At 35.9% G+C, this 23,512-nt stretch overlaps 2 protein-coding genes across 5 annotated transcripts; both read left to right on the top strand.

Annotated features, from left to right (window-relative positions):
• The first annotated feature begins 501 nt into the window (after nucleotides 1-501).
• Nucleotides 502-20,827, top strand: LOC127788442 (alpha-amylase 3, chloroplastic). 4 transcript variants are annotated; one of them, XM_052316699.1, is made up of 14 exons: nucleotides 502-862; nucleotides 1,261-1,391; nucleotides 1,639-1,693; nucleotides 1,790-1,912; nucleotides 2,086-2,206; nucleotides 2,526-2,564; nucleotides 2,762-3,090; nucleotides 10,652-11,298; nucleotides 13,192-13,381; nucleotides 14,822-14,928; nucleotides 15,654-15,903; nucleotides 17,163-17,285; nucleotides 18,145-18,312; nucleotides 20,245-20,827. In XM_052316699.1, the coding sequence occupies exons 1-14, from the start codon at nucleotides 599-601 to the stop codon at nucleotides 20,404-20,406; spliced, it is 2,709 nt and encodes a 902-aa protein (XP_052172659.1). In that variant the 5' UTR covers nucleotides 502-598; the 3' UTR covers nucleotides 20,407-20,827. The 4 variants fall into 4 exon arrangements, with proteins under 4 accessions (XP_052172659.1, XP_052172661.1, XP_052172660.1 ...); XM_052316702.1 differs by having other exon boundaries at nucleotides 733-862; nucleotides 1,245-1,391; XM_052316701.1 differs by lacking the exon at nucleotides 2,526-2,564 and having other exon boundaries at nucleotides 2,086-2,194.
• A 467-nt stretch (nucleotides 20,828-21,294) lies between these two features.
• Nucleotides 21,295-23,347, top strand: LOC127788444 (pentatricopeptide repeat-containing protein At5g66520-like). The gene has a single exon (XM_052316704.1). It carries the CDS (start codon nucleotides 21,560-21,562, stop codon nucleotides 22,883-22,885), a length of 1,326 nt encoding a protein of 441 aa, XP_052172664.1. The 5' UTR covers nucleotides 21,295-21,559; the 3' UTR covers nucleotides 22,886-23,347.
• The last annotated feature ends 165 nt before the right edge of the window (nucleotides 23,348-23,512 follow it).

The following is a 23,512-nucleotide window of genomic DNA, read 5'->3' as shown; positions in this document are numbered from 1 at the left end:
TTCTTGTACTTTCACATTTTTTTGCATGGTCATTTGAATTTTTTTTGTTTCGATTACATGACTAAATTTGAATTTTTAATAAATTTAATTTATGTGTTTTGATTTTTTTTGTTTGGTAATTCGAATTTTTTATTATTTTAATTATATTACTAGATCGGTACTTTCGAGGTAATTTAACGTATATATTTTTATTTTTATATATAAAAAAAGATAAAATGAGATGATAAATAACATGTCATATTTTGTTTATGTTTAAATATATAAGTTAAATAAATTTAAAAATACAGGTATAGAAGTATAATGATAATAATGAAAAATTATGATTATTATATGAAAAAATTAAAATATAAAAATTAATCGAGTTAAAAATAGAAATTTAAAAATATAATTAAAAATAACAAAAATAGCATTTTTGTTATATGTTAATATCGTAATAAACTGTTAAAAAAGATGGGGAAACCGAAAAAGTGGCCTTTTTGCAGAAAGTTAAAATGGATCTGCATCACCAGTTCTAACTTCTAATGCATCTGCAAAGGGAATCTCTCTCTCTTTCTCTTTCTCTTTCTCTCTCTCCTTCTCTCTGTGGTGATCGAGAACCATGTCGACAATATCTCTGGAGCCTCTTCTGCACCGTTGTCGGAGAGAACACCCCAAGCTCGTCCGGAATTGCGGGAGAACGAAAGCATTCTCCCTGAATTACGCTCCGAGAACGCTCTCCCATGGCCGGAGCTTCTGCAGATTCAGACCTCACCGGCCTCTTACCGTCAGAGCGAGCTCCGCAGATGCAGCTGTGGTGGAGGACTCCCAATCTGCCGACGTCTTCTTCAAGGAGACGTTTTTGTTTAAGCGAACTGTTGAGAAGGTCCGTTCTCTGTCTCTCACTTCACATTTAATGGGAACTTTTGCTGTTGATATTGATTTCGTTATTTTTTGTTTGATAAATTGGAGTCGTGAACTGATTTAGGTTAGTGCAGTTCGTTTTAGTGTTTTTTTTTTTTTCTTGAATCATTTATTTTTTGTTGTATCTGTTCTTAGTTTTCTCTTTGCTTCGTAAGCTTCTGGCATTGTCAAACCTTTTTTGAATTTTCTAGATGTACTTAAATGATCTCCGCGTATTTTTTTAATACAAAATTCAACTGTATTGAGTTTCCGAAGAGTCTATCTGTTTGTTTATTGTTTTTTTCTAATTTGTTATGTTTCAACCAAACAGTGGGGTTTATGTTTATTCATTCGGATTTTATTAGTTGGTTGGAATAACAGGTGGAGGGAAAGATATCCATCAGATTGGATAATGGGAAAGGTGAAGACAATTGGCAGCTTAGCGTGGGATGTAATCTTCGTGGGAAATGGGTTCTTCACTGGGGGGTAAACTATGTTAAAGATGTTGGCAGGTTTGCTGCTGGCCATTCTTTTATCCTACTTTTAAGTTTTGAATTTGATGCTGGAAATGAACTTATGTTAACAAAGGCACTACACGTAGTTTTAGTGCAATTATTCATCAACTTGGGTAATTGAGTTTAATTCTTCATAGGCTGGGATCACGGTTGATTTTATCCTGTGCTATTTCTGCACTGCACAATGTTAATAATGACTGGTGGTTATCCCATAACTTGTGATCTTATCTTTCAAACTTTGCAGTGAGTGGGATCAACCTCCTGTTGAGATGCGGCCTCCGGGATCTATTCCCATTAAGGTCCTTGTTGGTTAATTATATTTCCTTGTGATGTATCTAGTGTTCTTTCCTGCATTGTTTATCATGACCTAAAATATATTTCTTTCCTTTTTCTAGGATTATGCAATTGAGACACCACTGAAGAAATCACCAACAGTGGTGGAAGGAGATTTATATTATGAAGTGAAGATCAATTTTAGTACCACTAATCCTATTGCAGCAATAAATTTTGTTTTGAAGGTTCTGTCTCAAAATTCTGTCAGCTGAAAGATTTTTCATGCCACTAATTTGATATCTCATGTAATATTTTTGGTATAAACAAAGAATGCTATTTATTTATTTTGTTCTTCTTTTTCCCTTTTCCTTTTTTTTCTTTTTTTTGTTGGGGGGTGGGGGGGTGTTTGGTGTTGCAGGATGAGGAAACTGGATCATGGTATCAGCACAAAGGAAGAGATTTCAAAGTTGCTCTGATCGACTACCTTCCTGAAGATGGAAATTTTGTGGGCGCTAAAAAGAGCTTGGGTTTGTGGCCAGGTTTTGTGAAATAATACACTGTATCTTGCTTTGTTTCTGTTGAGCATTAATTCTGTGAAAACCTTTTCACCTTTAGGTACTATTTGTTTCTAATTTGGTATCAAATCCATAAGGAGTGACCTTAAGATATTTAAATCTTCTTGAGCCAATACTTTAATAATGATTATGTATTTCTTTACTTTATTTCATCTTTCTAGAGACAGGTATTCATGTGGCTCATTTTGTTCAAATAGCTGGTCATACATAGTAATTAGTAAATAATGGTGACTTTTAGGCATCTAACTGGTTCACTGGTCTGTTGCTGTTCTATTGGTTTCAGGTCATTCCATGTTCTATAAACATGATTACATCTCATCAGGTGGATTATAAAAGCATTCATGAGTCAATATGTTGTTCTGTTGAATATATATATAATATATAAAAGATAAACGTGCTGCTGAGTTCAGAATATGGGAAAGACAAAAGCCTCAAACAATCTTCTTATAGTACTAATTAATAATAAGGCTTTTATCTTTCTTTGCCTCCTTTTGGTTGACTAGCTCTATTGGTTCATAGGGGCTCTTGGCCAGCTATCTAGCGTGCTCCTCAAATCTACGGAAGATAACAGCGCGTCTAGAGATTCTACTCAGATGCGTCTTGAAGGGTTCTATGAGGAACATCCTATTGTAAAAGAAGTTCTTACGGGCAACTCAGTAAATGTCTCTGTCAGAAAATGTCCAGATGCAGCCAAGAATCTTCTGCACATAGAAACTGATCTGCCCGGAGAGGTTCTTCTTCACTGGGGTGTTTGCAAAGACAACAGTTACAAGTGGGAGATTCCAGCTGAGCCATATCCTGCCGGAACAATAGTATTTAAGAATAAGGCATTGCGAACTCTATTGAAGGTATATAATTTAAAACAGTGAAAATCATGTCTTTTGGTGTTCCTCGCAAACACAATTGTCATTGGGTCTTTGGTGGTTGCACACCCACACACATGTAGTGATAGACCTTTCCATTTGTGATGTATGCTGAGACATGTTATATTAGCTTTCACTTAGGTAGGGAAGACTTTAGAAGCCATCTGAAACTGTTGTTGCTAGTGGTTGCTTCAATCTTTTATAAACATGCAACACTTCTTCCCAAGATACAAGGAACATTACAGCTTGCCATTTTCTAGTGAAAACGAGAGTCTAGCATATAGAACCTTAAAATAAACTTAAGCATGTTTCATTGGATACAGTGGTTTAATTAGATTGGTTTTTGGCCCACTCATTAAGCAGCCATATCCACATCTCATTCATCTTGTTGTGCTGTAGAATCTAACTATATGTGTCTTAAGACAGTATAAGCTGTCTGAAACTATTGTTGCTAGCGGTTGCTTTAATCTTCTATAAACGTGCAGCACTTCTTCCCAAGATACAAGAGACATTACAGCTTGCCTTTTTCTCATGAAAATGAGAGTCTACCCTACAAAATTTTAAACAAACTTAAGCAAGTTCTGTTGGATACAGTGGTTTAACTTGTTAGATTGGTTCTTGGCCCACTCATTAAGCAGCCATATCCACATTTCATTCATCTTGTTGTGTTGTAGAATCTAACTATATGTGTCTTCATGTACCTGCATGTTTGTGTGTTATGCATGCATGAGCGTATGATTGTATTGTCGCAGACATTTTACTATATAGCCAAAATTTTAAATTATCAAAGGGAAAATGTCTTCAAGTGAAGTTGAACAATAAAAGATTCATTCTTTATGTTGTGCACCAATATATATTGTTGGACAAGGAAGAGAAATTCAAAATTTGAAGATTGTTAACCGATGGATAAGGACTTTATTCTTGTAGTTTAAATATTGTAAACGTGTATTTTAAAGTTTAAATTAGTCTCTATAAGTTAGGAGATAGAATATCCTAATATTTAAGAGATAGCACATTCCTATCTCATCTCCTACTTTATAGGAGAAAAGATAAGGATGTATTTTGTATATATTTCTGCTCTTTTTTTTCGTTAGAATCAATCAAGCAAGAGAGTTTTTTTTGCTTGTTTCATGGTATCAGAGCTAAGGAAAAATCTCTAGTCTATCTCAGCCGATTGCTAGTTTCCTCAAAATCATGGGCGATACAAATCAAAACCCTAGTCTCACAGAAGCTTCAGCCACCAATTCTCCAAGTGCGGTTCATCCCTCAGCTACCTCTCAATCTTTCCCAAACCTGTCCAGCCATTCAATCGACAACCATCCATTGCAAATTACTCACCAGAAGCTAAATAGGAGTAATTTTAGGGAATGGCTTTAATCTGTTTTATTTGTGATCAAGGGAAAGGGAAAATCAGGCTATTTAACCGGTGCTACCCCTGCTCCTCCACTGACAACAGTCACCTATGGCACTTGGGAGGCAGAAAATTCAACCATAATGGCTTGGTTGATAAACTCCATGGAGCCTAGGATTGGAAGGACATACCTCTTTCACAAATCAACCAAGGAGATTTTGGATTCGATGCAAGAGATGTACTCAGATTTGGAGAATTCATCTCAGAGTTTTGAAATCAGGTCAGCCATAAGAAATACCAGACAAGGTAATCTGAATGTTACAGATTATTTTAATACTTTGGTAGAATTGTGGCATGAGATGGATTTATTCTATACTATTACTTGGGAGAATGTGGCTAATAGCATTAAGTATAATAAGATGGTTGAAAAAGACTGGATATTTGATTTCCTCCATGGACTTAACAATGATTTAGATGAATTGCGTGGCAGAATTTTAGGTACTAAACCTTTGCCCAATTTAAGAGAAGTATTTGCAGATGTTAGGTGAGAAGAAAGCCGACACAAAGTAATGCTTCAATCGGCTGATGATTTATCCCATCAACAGTCTGCCCTAGCCACTGTTAGACAAGGAGATTTTGTTTAAAAGGATGCTGGGAGAGAAAAGCAACAGGGTGATCATTGCAAGAGACCATATCATACAAGAGAGACATGTTGGAAGATCCATGGCAAACCAACCAACTAGAAACCAAAGAATAAGAGAGAAGGCACCAGATTAGCTTATGTGGCTGCCACATTGGGAGAGAGTAGACCAAAATCACTGGAAAAATGATCAAAAACAGATCTCAATCTGTCAGAGGACCAGATCCAAACCCTATACAGGCTGCTAAACCAAGGTACAAACTCAACTGGGTTTTCTAATCATCAGCCTACTAGATCAGTTGCTTTACAAGGTAATCCTCACTGCTCATTTATGTCAAAACAAATTCATAAGGATGTATGGATAATAGATACTGGAGCATCCGATCATATGGCTGGTTCTATGGATTGTATGACTGAATATAGGCCATGTAAAACAATGATTGAGATATCTATGGCAGATGGGTCTATTGCATCTGCATTAGGTCTTGGGAAAGTTTGTGTCTCTAACTTGAAACTCAATCCAATCTTATATGTACCAGGATTAAGCTACAATTTGCTGTCTGTAAATCGGATTACCAAGGACATGAACTACAAAGTAATCTTCTTATCATCTTTTTGTTTATTTGAGGACCAAGCCTCGAGAATGATGATTGGTAGTGTTGAAGCTAGGGATGGTCTCTATTGGTTGAAAGGAAGTCCTTCAAACCCATTACATTAAAATAAAGTTGTTCTAAATGTTAATTCAAATGTCAAAGCTATGTTATGGCATAAACGTTTAGGACATCCTAGTTTCCCTTACCTCAAATTTTTGTATCCTCAATTCTTCATTAATAAAGATCACAATCTTTCATGTGAGCAATGTACTCTTGCTAAACAACCTAAAGCTCATCATTCCATTCAACCGTATAAACCCTCATCCCCGTTCCACTTGGTTCATAGTGACATTTGGGGTCCTTCTAAACTCCCAAATGTTTCGGGCTCTAGATGGTTCATAACTTTCATAGATGACCATTCTAGGACTTATTGGGTATATCTTATGAAAGAGAAACCCGAAGCTAGCAATATTTTTAAACGGTTTCACAAGTTTGTCTTGAACATGTTCCAAGTCTCTATTCATATCCTTAGGATTGATAATGGGAGGGAATATTTTTCTCATGACATAAACAATTACCTTCTTGACCATGGGATTCTGCATCAAAGTTCTTGCCCATACACCACAAAAAAATGGAGTGGCCGAACGAAAAAATAGGCATCTCTTAGAAGTTGCTAGGGCTGTGATGTTCACCACTCATGTCCCTAATTCCTATTGGGGGGAGGCTGTTCTTACGGCTACTTATCTCATAAATCGTCTTCCCTCCAAGACATTGAACTTCCAAACACCCCTTGAGACCCTTTGTGCTATATATCCTCATGCTCCTCTCTTACAATCTCTTGAACCTAAGGTGTTTGGCTGTGTTGTCTATGTTCACAACCGAAGTACATCTTGGACTAAGCTTGATCCCAAGGCCCCAAAATATCTTTTCATTGGTTATTCACCTACCCAAAAGGGATACAAGTGTTACAACCCTACGACCCACAAGTATTACATTTCCACCAATGTCACATTTTATGAAGATATTTCATTCTACTAGTCCAACCCATCTGTGGCTATACCTACTGATCCTCTCTCGGCCCCTCCACTGTCACTGCCAGTGTATTCTTAAGGGGGAGAAATCATTACCTATGACAATACGCTGCCAGTGGAATCCCTTCCTAAAACAGTTCCAGCAGCCCCATCCCTTCCTAAAACTTTTCCAGCAGCCCCAGCAGCTCTTGAAACAGCCTTTGAGTCAAAATCAGCTGATTCAGAAACATCTGACCATTGTTCTGGTCAGTTTTCCTCCCAGCCACAAATCAAATCAGCTGTTAAACCTAAGTTTGTCTATTCCCAACAACCAAGGAACCAAACAAAGCAGCATCAATGCCAATCATCTCTACCAAAAGCTGGTCCATCGAAGGATGACTGCAACTTTGGAAGGGAAATAACCAGAGACAACACAAAAACTTTCAGACCGACACATGATGCTAATAGTGAGGCAGTTCCTGAGGATGGGCTAGATTGGGCAATGCCAATAGCCTTGCGGAAGGGGGTAAGGTCCTGTGCAAAATATCCTATAAAAAATTATCTAACTTTTGCTAAGTTATCTCCTAAGTTCAGAGGTTTCATTGCTAAAGTTGATAGTATAGTTGTTCCAAAAGATATTCAAGAAGCAATGCAGGATCCAAAATGGAAAGCAACTGTTATGGAGGAAATGAAGGCATTGGTGGATAATAGAACGTGGGATATAGTGAGAAGACCCTTAGAAAAGAAAATAGTTGGGTGCAAATGGGTTTTTACAGTAAAGCACAAAGCTGATGGTAGTGTGGAGAGATATGAAGCTTGATTGGTGGCCCAAGGGTTTACTCAAACCTATGGGATAAACTATGAGGAGACTTTTGCTCCTGTGGCAAAATTAAATTCAATCCGGGTAATCCTTTCAATTGCTGTAAACTTAGATTGGCCACTATATCAATTTGAGATTAAAAATGCATTCCTTAATGGTGATTTGGATGAGGAAATATACATGAAAGTACCACCAGGTTTTGAAAGGGAGGCTGGTATAGGCAAGGTTTGCAAGCTGAAGAAATCTCTATATGGATTGAAGTAATCACCTAGGGTTTGGTTCAAAAAGTTCAGCATGACCTTAATTCAATTTGGGTATCAACAAGGACAAGTCGATCACACATTGTTTGTAAAATCCTCGAAAAATGGAAGGAAATCTATTCTAATTGTTTATGTTGATGATATAATTGTTACAGGCAAGGTTGTTAAAATCGGGATTTTAAGTGGGATCGAAAAAGTGTCCATAAAATCGGATCGTAAAATCGAATCGTAAAATCGTAAGATTTTAGAAATAATTAGAAATACCCTTCAATTTTTGTAAATATATGTTTATAATAACATAATTTTGTAGAAAATGAATTAATATCTTTTAATAACTTGATTATTCCTTATTATAGTTCAATAGATGATACTTCCAAAATATAGCTCAAAAACTAGCATGTTGGTATAGGCAATTTAGAGGCAAAATATAGGTAATTTAGAGGTAAAATATAGTTTAAAATTCTTTAGAGGATTCTTTCAACGTCTTCCATTAGATTTATGTTGCATTTTTTTCTTGATTTAACATTGATTAAATCAAGTAAAATCCCGATTTGGGGTTTGGTGGTCCATTAATTAATTACTTGTTTGTCTTGATTTACTTATGCAATCAATGTTAAATCAAGTAAAAATTATAATTTAAATCAAGTAAATTGGAACTTATGCAATTAATGTTAGATGCTATGTGACATTGGAACTTATGCAATCAATGTTAAATCAAGTTCCAATTTAGAGGCAAAATATAACAATTCATTGCATAAGTTTCAATGTCAGATGCTATGTGACATTGAGACGTTAGAAATATCATCTAAATTGTAACTTAAATCAATGAAGGTCTTTGAATCGTAAAATCGTTTGGAGATCTCTGAAGCATAAAATCGTATATGTAAAATCGAGATTTTATAGGATTTTATCCCAAATTGGATTTTACATGGGATTTGAATCGTTTAGGGGTATTCGAATCGTAAAATCGTACGCGTAAAATCGGGATTTTAACAACAATGGTTACAGGTGATGACATACAAGGGATTGAGACCTTAAAGAGGCAGCTAAAGTCCAAATTTGAAGTCAAAGATCTCGGGCTTATGAAATACTTCTTAGATATGGAGGTTGCTAGAAGCTGAGAAGGATTATTTATCTCACAAATGAAGTACACCATAGATTTGCTAAAGGACACCGGGATGATGGCTTGTAGACCTACTGGAACTCCATTAGATAAAGGATGGAAATCAAGAGAAGAAGAAGATGATGTCCCTATGAACAAAGAGAGGTGCCAACGGTTGGTAGGGAGGTTGATTTACTTGTCTCTTACTAGGCCTGACATAGCCTACGTTGTAAGTAAAATAAGCCAATACATGCATTCTCCTACACAAAGACATATGGATGTCGTTTTTCATGTGCTAAGATATTTAAAAGGAACCCCTGGAAAGGGGTTAATGTTTCAGAAGACAAAGTAAAGAGGAATTCAGGGGTTTGTGGATGCAGACTGGGTAGGATCAAGTGAAGACAACAAATCAACAACCGGATATTGTACCTAGGTGTGGGGAAATTTGGTGACGTGGAGAAGTAAAAACAATCAGTGGTGGCCCGTAGTAGTGCTAAGGCAGAGTTTCGGGCTATTGCTCAAGGAATGTGTGAAGTAGTCTGGTTAAAAAGGCTTTTGGGAGACCTAAAGATACCCTTGGTTCAACCTACAAGGGTATACAGTGATAGTAAGTCGGTAATAAGCATAGTGAAGAATCCTATCCAACATGATCTCATGAAACATGTTAGGATAGACTGAAGTTTTATAAAACGAGAGATTAAAGAATGAGAGATAGTCTTGTCTTACATTCCTATCACTGATCAAGTAGTAGATGTGCTCACCAAAGCAATGGTAAGACCAGGTTTTGAATTTCTAATTGGCAAGCTGGGGATGACATGCATCTACTCCTCAACTTGAGGGGGAGTGTTGGACGAGGAAGATAAATTCAAAATTTGAAGATTGTTAACCGATGGATAAGGACTTTAGTCTTGTAGTTTAAATATTGTAAACTTGTATTTTAAAGTTTAAATTAGTCTCTATAAGTTAGGAGATAGAATATCCTAATATTTAGGAGATAGCACATTCCTATCTCATCTCCTACTTTATAAGATAAAAGATAAGGATGTATGTTGTATATATTTCTGCTTTTTTTTTCATTAGAATCAATCAAGCAAGAGAGTTTTTTTTGCTTGTTTCATATATATATATATATACACACACACAAACAAATATATATTGGACAAAGATGATGTCTTTTTTTTTTTTTTTATGTAAATAACAAAGATGATGTCACAAGCATGACTTTCATATTTACCAGAGAGGTAGGGAGGCAAATTGTGGGACACAGTAGTCAAGACAAGTTTGACCTTCTATAGTTTAGAAGTGCATCATGCGCATTTTATTTTAAGTGAGCATCTAACAAAATTTAATGCCTTAGAGAGATGTAATAGGAAAGATCTGAACAACATTCATTACAAGTTTTAAACTATTACAAAGTGTTTTTTTTTCTTAATATCTTACTCTTCTGATAATATGTAATCTTGTCTTTCTTTCCTCTTACTTGTTTCATTTTTTTTTGTTTTGGCTGAAAATTCTTTCCTTTTACATTGTGGCCAGTGTGTAATCAATGAACTATTTTTGTAAAGGTGAAGTAAATGGGAAACTAACATACATGTTTGTAGACTGATTACTATTGTCTCTGAACACTAATTCCCTTTATTTGTCTCTTTCGTTTATCTTATTTGGCAAATTTGCATTAGTTTCTCACATACGACAAGAGCTACTCTGGTTGGGAATAGTTGTATGGTTCTTTTTTCTATCCTAATTACTAACCTTGCTTTATGCTTTCAGCAAAAAGAAAATGGACATGGCAGTTGGAATTTAATTACTTTGGATGAAGGATATGTTGGATTTCTATTTGTGCTCAAGATAAATGAAAATACATGGTTGAATTGTAATGGAAAAGACTTTTACATACCCCTTTTAAGTTCAAGTGGCTTGCCTTTACAATCTAGTATTGGGCAATCTGGAGGTCCTAAAGTGGTAGAGACAAATCAAGCAGTTCCTCCAGCTGCAGATACTGATGAAATCATCAATGACATAAGAAATTTGGTGAGTGATATTTCCTCTGAAAAGAGTCGAAAAACAAAGACAAAAGAAGCTCAAGAAAGCATTCTTCAAGAAATTGAAAAGCTAGCTGCACAAGCCTACAGCATTTTCAGAAGCTCTATTCCAACTTTTTCAAAAAATGTGGTTGTGGAATTCGAGGAACTAAAACCTCCTGGAAAAGTAAGTTCCGGAACAGGTTCAGGCAGTGAAATTCTCTGCCAAGGATTCAACTGGGAGTCTCATAAATCTGGAAGATGGTACATGGAGCTCCATGAAAGAGCTGCAGAAATATCTTCTCTTGGTTTCACTGTGGTATGGTTACCACCACCAACAGAATCTGTGTCACCTGAAGGCTACATGCCAAAGGATTTATATAACTTGAACTCGAGGTACTGCCTTACAGAATTTATGAAGATACATGCATATTTTACATCCTTTGTTTGAATGCTAATGTGTGTTGTACTAAATATTATAACTTTGAAGACATGGATCAAGAATTTATATTTGTATGAACCACCTGTAAATGGAAGATGTCCTTCATAGTTGAGCTGATTTATCTTGATTTATTTGCCATCAACTTGTTCTTATTTATCATGGTCTGAATTTTGCAAACTACAGTTAGGAAGTCAAATTTCTTTCTCTTTTCAATAACTTGATGTTTAGTTTCACAGCCATTTTTTTTCTTTTTGTTTCTTTTTTTTTAAGTTCATGTCAACTAATGATGGAAATAGGTATAGTTTGGATGGGTATGCCTTCCTGCCCCACCGGAAAAATATAACGCTCTAAACTCATCAAGGGGTGTGGCAGAGTGGGGTTTTTCCAGCTGGTTGCAATGTTTAAGACTTTACATAGAAAATGTTGAACTGGACTGAGCAAAGTACTCTTAACTTGGTTAGTAAACTGCTTAAATGTAACTTGGTTGGACTCTGTGCATGATATCACTCTTACTTTTATAAGCTCAAATGTTCTTCCAATGTGAGACTTGTTTTCTAAAGTCCCTGCAGCCCTTCAGTTGAAATACACGGTTGATGGAGGATAATGAATTCCCCAAATTAAGATATTTTTAGTAGATAGTTTTGTTATAATTTCAAATGGATTCTATCTGCATAATTTTGGGAAGAGTATGGCATCAAAATAAAATTTTTAAGGCATCTATGTAATTAAAGTGGGATGGTTTGTGATGTTGACCAGATGCTACCCCTGACTTGACCTTAAACTTGTCCCAGCCCCCGTTAGCTGCTCCTTAGACCCTGTACTATCCCGGTGGGTGGGTGCCCAACTATTTGTACTATAAGTAGCGTTTTAGTTCATAACAAAAAGAACATGGACATGAAAAGAAACATTGATATGTATATAACATGGTGTAGAGTTTAAGACATATCATATAATCATTCCAAAGAAACCATGACAGAATATAGTAGTGAAATGACAAGAGAGATATATATATTTTTAGTTTCATGTATAGATATTTGTTGATAGGATAGTTAAAATAGAAAAGTGTGTTTAATATTTTATGCAATAATAAAATTCCATTGAATCTAAAAGGGAAGTTTTATCAGGTGGTTATAAGGCTAACTCTATTTTACAGAATATATTATTGGACAATAAATCACCAACATGTTCAAAATATGTGTTGGATAGAGATGGGGATGTTATGGTAGATGTGAGGCCGTTCAAGGAATAATAGAATTAAAAATAAGGTTATCCATCATAAATTCATGATAGCTCCTATTGAAGTTAAGATGCATGAGACTGATTAAAATGGTTTGGTTTTGGGGTAAGAAGACCAATCGATGCCCTTATTGGGAGAGTTGATTGAATGAAAGAAATTTTTAGCAAAAGAGGTTGGGAGATACCAAAAAATCTTTGTGAGAAACATTTAAGCATAATATGCGCTACAATTGCCTTACAGAATATATGGCTGTATATATAGCTATCAGTTTTTTTTGTATATATAAAATAATTTTTTTTTGTATTATTTTAGTTTTAGTAACCATTGCTTTATTGTCATCTTTCATATATTTTTAGTGTATGAAAGCAATGAGAACTCACTATGTATTGACAAAAGTATGGAGAGGAAGTAATGTATCTATTTTAGAAATTCTAATTAATCAAAAGCCTAATTTCTCATCAAACTTTAAAATTTAATGAATATTATATTATGAGTTTCTTCAAATGAGTATCAACAGGTTATGTGGTAAAGCTTTTCTCAACTCTTCTATATCGTCATTTCCTTATGCTTTTGTATTTAAAGGGTTGACTTCTGTTATGGTATGGATCAGATATGGAAATATTGATGAGCTGAAACTTCTTGTTAAGAGATTTCATGAAGTTGGCATAAGAGTTCTTGGAGATGCTGTCCTCAATCATCGTTGTGCACACCACCAGAATCAAAATGGCATTTGGAACATTTTTGGTGGCCGTCTAAATTGGGATGATCGTGCAGTTGTTGCAGATGATCCACATTTCCAGGTAAAACCCTTGCTTGCGATGGATGATCATGCTGTTTAGAATCCAATTAATGGGATCCAAAAGTACAACGAGATAAGTGTTAATTCTTTTTTCAAAATTGCTGTTCAGCTTCTTCTGGCGCAACTTGTTGACCTAACAGAATATTGGTAAAAAAAAAGAAAAATAACTATCCAATGTTGTGTCTGACATATTTTCCACTAAATAAATTATGTTTTCCTTTCACTCCCTGAATTTGTGATCTGATTCAGTTTTTTATTGCCTTAAGGTCCCAAAATTTTGGTATTCTTAGGATCAGCTATAAGCAGCAGAGAGGACTTATCACAGAATTATTTCCTGAAAACACTGGAAGTGTTGTTAACATATTAATGTATAAATAGAAGAAACTCTACTATTTAACTGCAGATCTAGAAAGATTTTCACACATACAAATAAATGAATATTTTATCTATATGTGATCATGTATCTGGAGGGTGAGCCTAGGTAGCAAGGTATGGTCGTTCTTTTAGAGTCATGGGTTTGAGTTGTGAAATAATCTCTCTGGAAAGGTAGTCTACATACAAAAACAATCCTCTTCCAATCCTCATAAAGCAGGGGCACTGCAGATGACTTTTATGTGATCATATTTCTGGTACTAAAGTTTGTGAGTTCAGTTGGATTTGGACAACCAAATAAACAGAAATTATTCTCAAGTGATATTGCTCATGCTGCAACTTTTGATATCCTAATTCTACTAACACTTAAGTAAATGCAATGATGGTGCTCTAAGTCCAAAATTATATAATATTACCTATATCTCACTTATCTCTCAAGGACAGTTTAATTTCTTGAGGTTTTTATTCTGTCAGCAGAAATAATGGAAGTGACTAAATATGCTTGATATCTATCTATTTTCTTTGATTCCGAATTATTTATTTCTGGCCATACTACTTTTTGTGTTAGGTAGATGTGCAAACTGGATATCATTACATTATGAGTGTCAATATTGAAAAGAATTTGTTCCATAAAAGATTCTCAGACTTTATCTATTAGTTTTTCTTTTATTGTCTGCATGCTATCTAGAGGGTGAGCCTTGGTAGCAACCTTAACTCTTATGTGAATGGAAGATTGCCAGTGTCCAACTCATACAAATTAGGGAGCCCCACACACTGGGGATGGTCTTTTGTTTTTTTTTTTTTGTCTGCCTGCTGTCTAGTTATTCCCAAGTTTTCACTAGAATAAATGTGATTAGGCAGTATCTGTATCTTTTTTCTTTTGTCGGCATCTTATCTGTTTTTTCCACTAGGATAAATTCTTAGCTGAGAAAGAATGGTAACTTAGTGACTGCTGCAGTTAATGTTAACTGTTTATGCACAATTAGGCTGTCAACTGTCAAAGGAATGTTTCTTTTGTGTATTTAATATGCCAGTTTGTTTAAAATACCTCGTTTCTATGATTTTACAGGGAAGAGGCAATAAGAGTAGTGGAGACAATTTCCATGCTGCTCCCAATATTGATCATTCGCAAGATTTTGTAAGAAAGGATCTTAAAGAATGGCTCTGCTGGCTAAGGTTACCCCTGTCACCCTATTTCATTTTTTGAGGATCCCATTCATAATCCTGAGATCTTTATTTGACAATGGAAACAATTACATAATGCAAAAGGAAAATGAAGTTGCAAAACTGAAATTGGTAGCAGAGTTATTTAATAGGTGTGACATTTCAGCTAGACTTTTTTTTTTTTTTCAATAAAAGATTTGTCCATCATTTTTCGCTTGTTGGATCATAGGAATGCTCTGACTTTCTTTGAAGAGCTCTCTGGATGTTATTTACAAGAGCAAGCATTAAGAAGCAAGGTCTAGGACTCTAATCTTTCTTTCCTGTATCCTGCCTGTCCTTTGGTTCTCGTGTAAACAGATAAAGTTCTCTCGTCTCAAAGTGACTGCTACGTGGATGTGTGTATCTAATTTACCATAATGCACTTGGACATTTTCTTATTTCTGCTTCTGGGTTCTATTTCTTGTGTCCAAAAACAATAACTGAATTGGTTAGCCTCCTCCCTTCCCATGTTGGTATCTAAGATACATGAACTTAAAAAAAGTCCTCTGCCTCTTATAAATTGTATCTTTTAATCTCTCATTTGGAATTCAAATATAGAATGGAAGTTTACTGTTATTAAATTGATGAACAAATGTTCTCTTGGTCTGCATGCCCTTCTTCTGTTTGCTGACTGAGCAGTAAGTCTGACTATTTAAGTTTTTTTTTTTTTTCCTTTTCTGGTGATACTTGACCTGCAGGAAAGAAATTGGGTATGATGGGTGGAGGCTTGATTTTGTTAGAGGATTTTGGGGAGGTTATGTTAAGGATTACTTGGATGCAAGTGAGCCCTACTTTGCTGTAGGTGAATATTGGGATTCCCTCAGTTATACATATGGTGAAATGGATCACAATCAAGATGCTCATAGGCAAAGAATCATTGACTGGATCAATGCTACTAATGGAACTGCTGGTGCATTTGATGTCTCAACAAAAGGAATTCTTCATTCTGTAAGCATTCATTCAGAAGATGCTCTTATTTGCCTTTTGGACTCAGTAGAGAAGTTTGGACAGTCATGTGCATACACAACCTTTTGAAATGTGCTAGATGACAGATAATTTTTCTGATGAATTTCTTGCTTTATTTCATTGTTCAAAGACGCATTTCCTCTCCATGTCTTGTTTCATATCATAATTGCCAGTCATATTTAGAGATTGCATTTCCTTGTTTTGTTTTTTCTTTGTGACAATTGCAGACATTTTCCACATTGTGGAAAACCTTCCCTACTATTGTCTAATAACAGTGAATTCCTCTGAATCTTGGTGCCATACACATCGTACCTTGGTGGAATCTTGTCAGTTACTTATGAACCCATGAATATGTTTCTACAATATGTTAAAAATTGGAGCTGTCACTCCATTTTTTATTTTGAGGCTATATGATTTCTGATTTTTCATGCTGTTGGATCTTTAATCTCTTGCTTTCCTCACTGCATCAGCACATTTCAGTTGATATTCCTTCCCTTTTGTAAGGCTTAAACCTCCATCATTTCACCTTCTTACTTTTGCAGTTTGATTTTATGTGATGATGGCCAAACTTTTGCTTTTCCTTTCATCTTCTTCGTCATTTATTTTTTCTGTACATGGCCTAAAATGATTGTTTTCATTTTCAGTTCTGTACTCTGTAAGCTTGTGTGCCATTGTTTAGACATAGAACTTAGTTTTTCTTAGTTGCCAAATGTTCATCCCTATAAAATAAAGTTACTTTTTATTGCAAAGCTATTCTAAATCTTTCCATACTCCATTTGAGGGCTGATCTTGGTGAAGTGGTAAGGTTATTCCATTTAGACTGATATGTTGCAGCTTCAAAACATGAAAACATACTCTGCACGAGTCAAGGCATGTTACATTTTACCCTCTCAAGGTCCCACTTGTGGGAGCATTAGGTGCACCAGGCCTGTTTGTTGTTGTTGAAAACCCAATGGAACTCATGAACTTCATATATGGCACTTTCTATGATTTTATCATTCTATCCACAATCAATTGTATCTGCTACTCTGTTTGCATGTCTGGTGGCTTAGGACCTTCAGCTTGTATTCTGGTTGTTGTCCAAATATTAAGGACCACACAAACAGATAGGGTATTTGAATTGCTATTTCTCTAACAAGGCTTTTACTTGTTGATATCTCTTTTCCCAGCATTCTTTGTTATTCTTTTTTCTTTATATTATCAGTTGAAATCTAAGATGGGATTGCAATTCTTGTATTTAGGCACTTGGAAGATGTGAGTATTGGAGATTATCAGATCAGAAGGGAAAACCTCCAGGTGTTGTTGGGTGGTGGCCTTCTAGGGCTGTTACATTTATAGAAAATCATGATACTGGCTCCACTCAGGTACACTTAGTATTTTGATTACTGCTCTTACTGTTGTCATTTCTTATTGTTAATAGTTATTTTCTTTTATCAGTAATATGAAGTTAGTTATGTACTTGTTTTTCCGGCGATTTTCTACTTCCGCATGTAAGTGATTAATATGAAAGTGAGAGGACTGAGCTAGCTGAGTGATGGGAAGTAACATTCTGACAACACAGTGAAGCTGTTCTGCATTAGCCTCAGTAAGCTAGGTGCATATTTTCATCAGTACAGCCTTTGGCTGAAGTTAAGAATGGATGTGGCACTTAAAGATTTTGTTCCCTTATTGCATTTATACATTTTTCCCTTTTCTTGATCTCTTGGACTGCTGCAGCAAGTGGTCAACGAGGAATTACTATTCATTATTCCATTGTCTACATCTTATGGTTTACTGTGGTTTAATAACTATAAAATTGTTTCTGGAAGAACGGCCTTCTGCTGTGAGAATAAACCTCCCTCTATCACATTGTTGCTTCCTAGGTTGAGCTCATTTATGGCAGAATTATATTTTCTTAGCACCAGGTCACATTTCTACACTAACTGGTGCCCCATTCTTGAATACATTGTTGTTTGAGGATATTCAAAGTTCTAACTTTTGACATGTTACAAATTATCAATTATCCAACAGAAATCTACTTTAGAATTTTAAATGAAAAAATTACATAGATTCCATCTTTACCATCTATTATGATCTAAGTGCTCTCCATACCTTGAAGGGTCATGTTTCCAACAGATGCGAATTTGTTGCATGTTGCTTGAGCTTTGAACAGCAAGAAGAGATTCCTGTAAATCTAGTTAATTTTGAAAGGCTTACTACTATGTCTTCTCTTATTCCTTGAAGGGTCATTGGAGATTTCCTGGTGGCAAGGAGATGCAAGGATATGCATACATTCTGACTCATCCTGGAACACCAGCAGTTTTCTATGATCACGTCTTCTCTCACATGCGATCTGAAATTTCAGAACTAATTGCTTTGAGAAATCGGAACAAAATTCACTGTCGGAGCACAGTAAGTATCATTACTAAAACTTCATTAATTGCTACCTATCATTTAAAATTAGCAAGCTCAACCTAGTCATTAAGAACATTAGATGTAGTTCATTTGGCATCAACTTAAGGATGAGAAAAGAAGGAAATTTCCTCTCGTCCAAGCATTATCCTTTACATAATGCCTATCAAAACAGATCAGTGTCACTCTGAAGTAATGTAACTGCTGTTTTGTCCAGTGCGTAAGCAAGCATAACATTATTCAGTTGGAATTCTTAATCACTTTATCATGATCTGACTTCTTGAGGGTTTAGGCAAGCATAACATTATTCAGTTGGAATTCTTAATCACTTTATCATGATCTGACTTCTTGAGGGTTTAGGGTTTACGGCATTGATGTAGTGATGTCAACAATGAATTCTGGGGCTAGCCTTTAAGATAATCCACCATATAATTGGTTAAACTCAGAGTCCTTGAGTCTGGTGCAAGTGACACCAAAATTGAATAAGCAGCAACAAAGCATCATTCTACAGAGTTAAGATTTTTCCTGATTGTTCTCGGTTACATCGATAACATACATTTGAAACTGGTTATGCATTGTGATAAATCAAAATTGCAGTTCTACACGCAACTGTCATAACTAGACTTGTGTAACATCTGGTCATGTAATTTGATTTTTCATCTGGAGATCATGTCTTAAGACTATGGTAACTATTGGCTGGCACCTTTAGAACTTCCATTTGAGTCTTGGAGTGATAAAATAATCCAATTGCTGGTTTTCCAGTTCGAGTCTGCGCCACCTTTGATCCAGGGGGACAAGAACCACAAATTATACAAGTTGCGCATTTGGATAGGGTCATTTGATCCTATCATTTGGAAATTAGAATTTGAAATTTCAAATTCATTGTTTGGGTACACTTTTGTTGAAAGCATTTAGATTTGGGGCTAAATTCACCATGGACTTCAACCCAAAAAATAGAAGAATTTGCAATGACATCATTTGAAATCCCTCTATCCAAACGCAACCTAAAGGTTATCTTGGACCAAATTAAATTCTTTGGAATCTTCATATAGCTTTGGGCATGAATCATGAGCCTTTTAGGTCCTGTCAAATGTTGGTTTATGTGAAATCTTTAATTTGAGAACAGGGCTATCTGCCATCTGAATATATGGCTTCTGTTCTGTTCAGGTTTTTTAATCTTTTTGCTAGGGATGCTCCATTGAAATAAGAAAAGGTGCAGGGGCGAGATTGATCAGATTGCTAACAAAAAAGAATATATATTTATTGCATGTTTCTTGACATGCAATGTGGAAGGAAAAGTAGATATTATTTTAACAGAGGAAATGCTAGATATCCCTTTAGGCATGAAAAATTCTTGATCCACATGAAAAGAGTTTATATTTTAAAGAAATACAAAATACCATTCATCTGAAATGTCTTTGTAGGAAGATTTCATCTCCCAATATAATATTTCAAGATTGAGTTTTGCCAAATCAGAAAATAGCAGAAAACTAGAAAAGGACTTAAAATAAAGAATTTATATCAGAACCCAGCCAAAATTGAATTATCTAAGGATAAGGTATCCCTAGAATTACAATTGCAAGCAAATATTCTATTTTTAGGATCCTAGGAGGTGAAATTTGTCCTAAATCGTTGTATGTCATGGTCAAGCATCGAGTATTGATCCTTAAGTCTTCTCGGATTAATCTATCGAATTTCAGCCCATTCCAACCTCAGCCCACCAGATGAACATTTTGCCTTTAATATCGGTTTCAATTCATTTAGGCCTTATTTCGATCCCACAACGTCCAAAACTCATACTCTAAACCTGCATTGGGTGGGACCATATAGCAAAGTAGATTTTCTCTATTTTACCTATATGTGCGTTTAGCTCCATCTCAGTATGTTTAGCAAATTCCTAATTCTCTCTGCAAATCTTTTGTAACGATTCAGGTTCAAATTACAAAGGCAGAGAGAGATGTTTATGCAGCAATAGTAGATGAAAAGGTTGCCATGAAGCTAGGACCAGGTCATTATGAGCCGCCAGCCGGGCCCCAAAGCTGGTCTTTGGCCATAGAAGGAAAAGATTACAAGGTCTGGGAAGAAGCATCATAACGTATCACATACATTATGTCGATTGCATATAAATTCATTCAGCTTAAGAACATTTATGCTTTGGAGATATAATGACATTTCCTGAGGTAAATGGAAACTTCCTCGGTTGCTTTGACGATTATGTTGCAGCTGGTTAACCCGCCATCTGCTGCTCTACTTGGCTTTCATATACGGAATACTTGATTCAAGGTGTGGATGTATTGGTCTTAAGGAACAATTATATGCTTCCTTCTGCCACATTGTTACATTCGAATACATGTTGCAAAAGTTAGAACACAAGACAGTAATCTGTAGTATTTGCTGTGACCAGAACTCAAGCCAGCAATGTATAGTTTTTGTGCTAAGTAATAGTATATAAAATGATGCTTATTGTGTAAATTGTTGAACAATCAGGGTGATCTATCTCAGAAACCATTCTTCACTGTTTATTGGCAGTGGAATTTTTCTCTTGGATATTGAAATAATATGACATAACACTTTTAGAATGTCCCCTGTAATCCTTGCTACATTACTTTTATATTCTTACTTCTTACTTACAATAAAAAAATTTAAAAATAATATATGTTATTAATGATGTATAAATATTTAAATTATATATACATCAGCGGCAAAAGTAGGTTCAAGAAAAAAACAAGGTTAGGCAACCAAAAATAATATACAGCAATAGGCATTCATACCACTCCGACATACCCTAACATGGATTTGTGTTATTGCATATCATCTTCTTGACACAAAATATGTCTATTACTTATCTTTTAAGTGTATCAACATAGTCACCTACACATTTCATAAGTCGATTTAGTCATAAAAATAAGATATATTCTTGATTTATGATGACATGATTTTTTTTTACTTAATTAAGACATATTCATATTATAACTTTCTCTTTTTATTTTATTTATTTATAACTTTAGTCTCCGTGGTACAATTCCCAAGCATCATTTCAAACATAACATTTTTGTCACATATTCATTTGAGTAAAATGGTATTTAAGTTCTTTGAAACATTTTACCAAAAGTACGTACATAGCATAATGTCTTGATATCTTATCTCATCATCTTAACCCTTTGTTGGCCAAATGTAGGGGTGCGCTTTTATATGGAAAGGTGTGTGCTTTTACGTGTTGGATGACATATTTGCCGGTAGCTGAGAGATGAGACTGGTTTTCTCATACTCAGTCATACCACCAACCATTATCCGGACCATTTGGTTTCTTAGAAGCAGAAGCTTTAATTCATGGTCTTTAGCCCTTAGAAATGCTTCCTCCCCCCACAGGGCACTTTTACTCTACTCCCAAATGCAACGTCTATCCATCCCCTACGACAGCTTCTCCATACTCTTCACTCTAAAATCTTGTGCTCATTTGCAGAGCCTTCCTCTTATCCATCACCTCCATGCCCATCTTTTGAAGCTCGGTTTCAATTCCCATGTCTATGTCGCCACCTCCCTTCTGCATGCGTACGTCGTGGCTTCCTTTGGTGATGCGCGCGCGCTGTTTGATGAAATGCCAGTCAAGAATACCGTGACATGGAATACCATGATTACGGGCTATTCCAAGTCGTTCCAAGTTGAAAAGGCAAGGTCTGTCTTTGATAGAATTCCTTCAAGGGATTTGGGCTCCTGGTCTGCTATGATAGCATGTTGCATGAATAATGGTCAATGGGGAAATGGATTTGTACTGTTTCGCGAAATGCTAGCGACTGAACAGTTTAAGCCTGACCAAGTGACATTAGTATCAATGTTGGTGGGGTGTCCTCGCATGGGTTCCATTGGTTCGCTGCTCGGAAAATCCATTCATGGATTTACCGTAAAGAACGTTTGGAAGTTGAATGTAGAGCTCGGCACAGCACTAGTTGACATGTATGCCAAATGTGGAATCCTAAAGAATGCTGGTCGGGTCTTCCACGTGATGCTAGATAGAAATGTCATATCTTGGACAGCATTGATTCATGGGTGCGCGCAGCATGGGTATGGGAAAGAAGCATTGTCTATTTTCGAGATGATGAAAGAATCCGGTGTCAGACCTAATGAATTAACATTCACAGGGGTTCTCACTGCCTGTGCACAAGCAGGGTTGGTTAAAGAGGGCCGTAGATATTTCAAAATGACTGAAGAATACGGATTACAACACACGATAGAACATTATGGTTGTATGGTTGATATGTTTGGGAAGGCTGGGCAATTGGGAGAAGCTTACGAAATTATTAACACAATGAAACTTAAGCCAAATGTTGTTGTTTGGGGTTCTTTTCTGTCAGCTTGTAAGGTGCACAAGCAATTCGATATGGCAGAGAGAGTGATTGATCAGGTCATGGAGATGCTAAAGCCGGAGAATGATGGAGGAGTCTACACCCTAATTTCTGATTTGCTTGTTCTGAGTGGTAAGTGGGATGCTGCAGAAAGTGTGAGAAAATTAATGGTTAAGCAGAATGTTCAAAAAGCAAGAGGGTCAAGTTTCATTAGAAATGGATCGGGTTAGATAGATTTGGTCTTTTATCTTATTTGTCAACTCATGAACTATGGGTGGCGATTGTGAACGTCCCAACTTGTTAGCTCAGTGTTATGCTTTGCATATTATAAAAGGGTTCTATTTAGGCAAACCCTATGAGACTAAATTGGGAAGCTTTTAGCATCACAATGTCATGCTTATTAATTCAATAGAAAGATAGAACAAGAAGAACTACAACTCTACAAGTCAATACAAGGAAAATACAAAATGTATTCATTTGAAAGCTTTTTGTTGTTGTAGTCTGGGCAGAACGTACATTGAATGAAGCTGTAGAATTAAGTTCCTGAGAAAGGGAATGGCAAAACAGAACATTGGTGAGGAGATTTGCCTTCTTCAGGTTGGTTATGGAATTGGATAGGGAAAAGAGGGTTCTCCTTGCTGCTCCAGGGAGTCCAGGTATGGTGAGCCTCCTATGATTTTGCTTTTCCCTTTTTGTAGTTCCTGAATTGAGCTTGCATGCTAGTTCTTAGTGGGAAAAACTAAAAAGGATAAATGAAAATAAAATGAATTGTTCGTATTGGATGAGGCTTCCTTAATTTTATCATGTGAAGGCATGCTTAGCAACTGCTCTAAAACGTAGAGAGGATCATGGATTTG

Source organism: Diospyros lotus, chromosome 13, assembly GCF_014633365.1.
Source record: "Diospyros lotus cultivar Yz01 chromosome 13, ASM1463336v1, whole genome shotgun sequence".
In the NCBI taxonomy this organism is placed as follows: domain Eukaryota; kingdom Viridiplantae; phylum Streptophyta; class Magnoliopsida; order Ericales; family Ebenaceae; genus Diospyros; species Diospyros lotus.
This window is presented reverse-complemented; position numbering and strand designations above follow the sequence as displayed.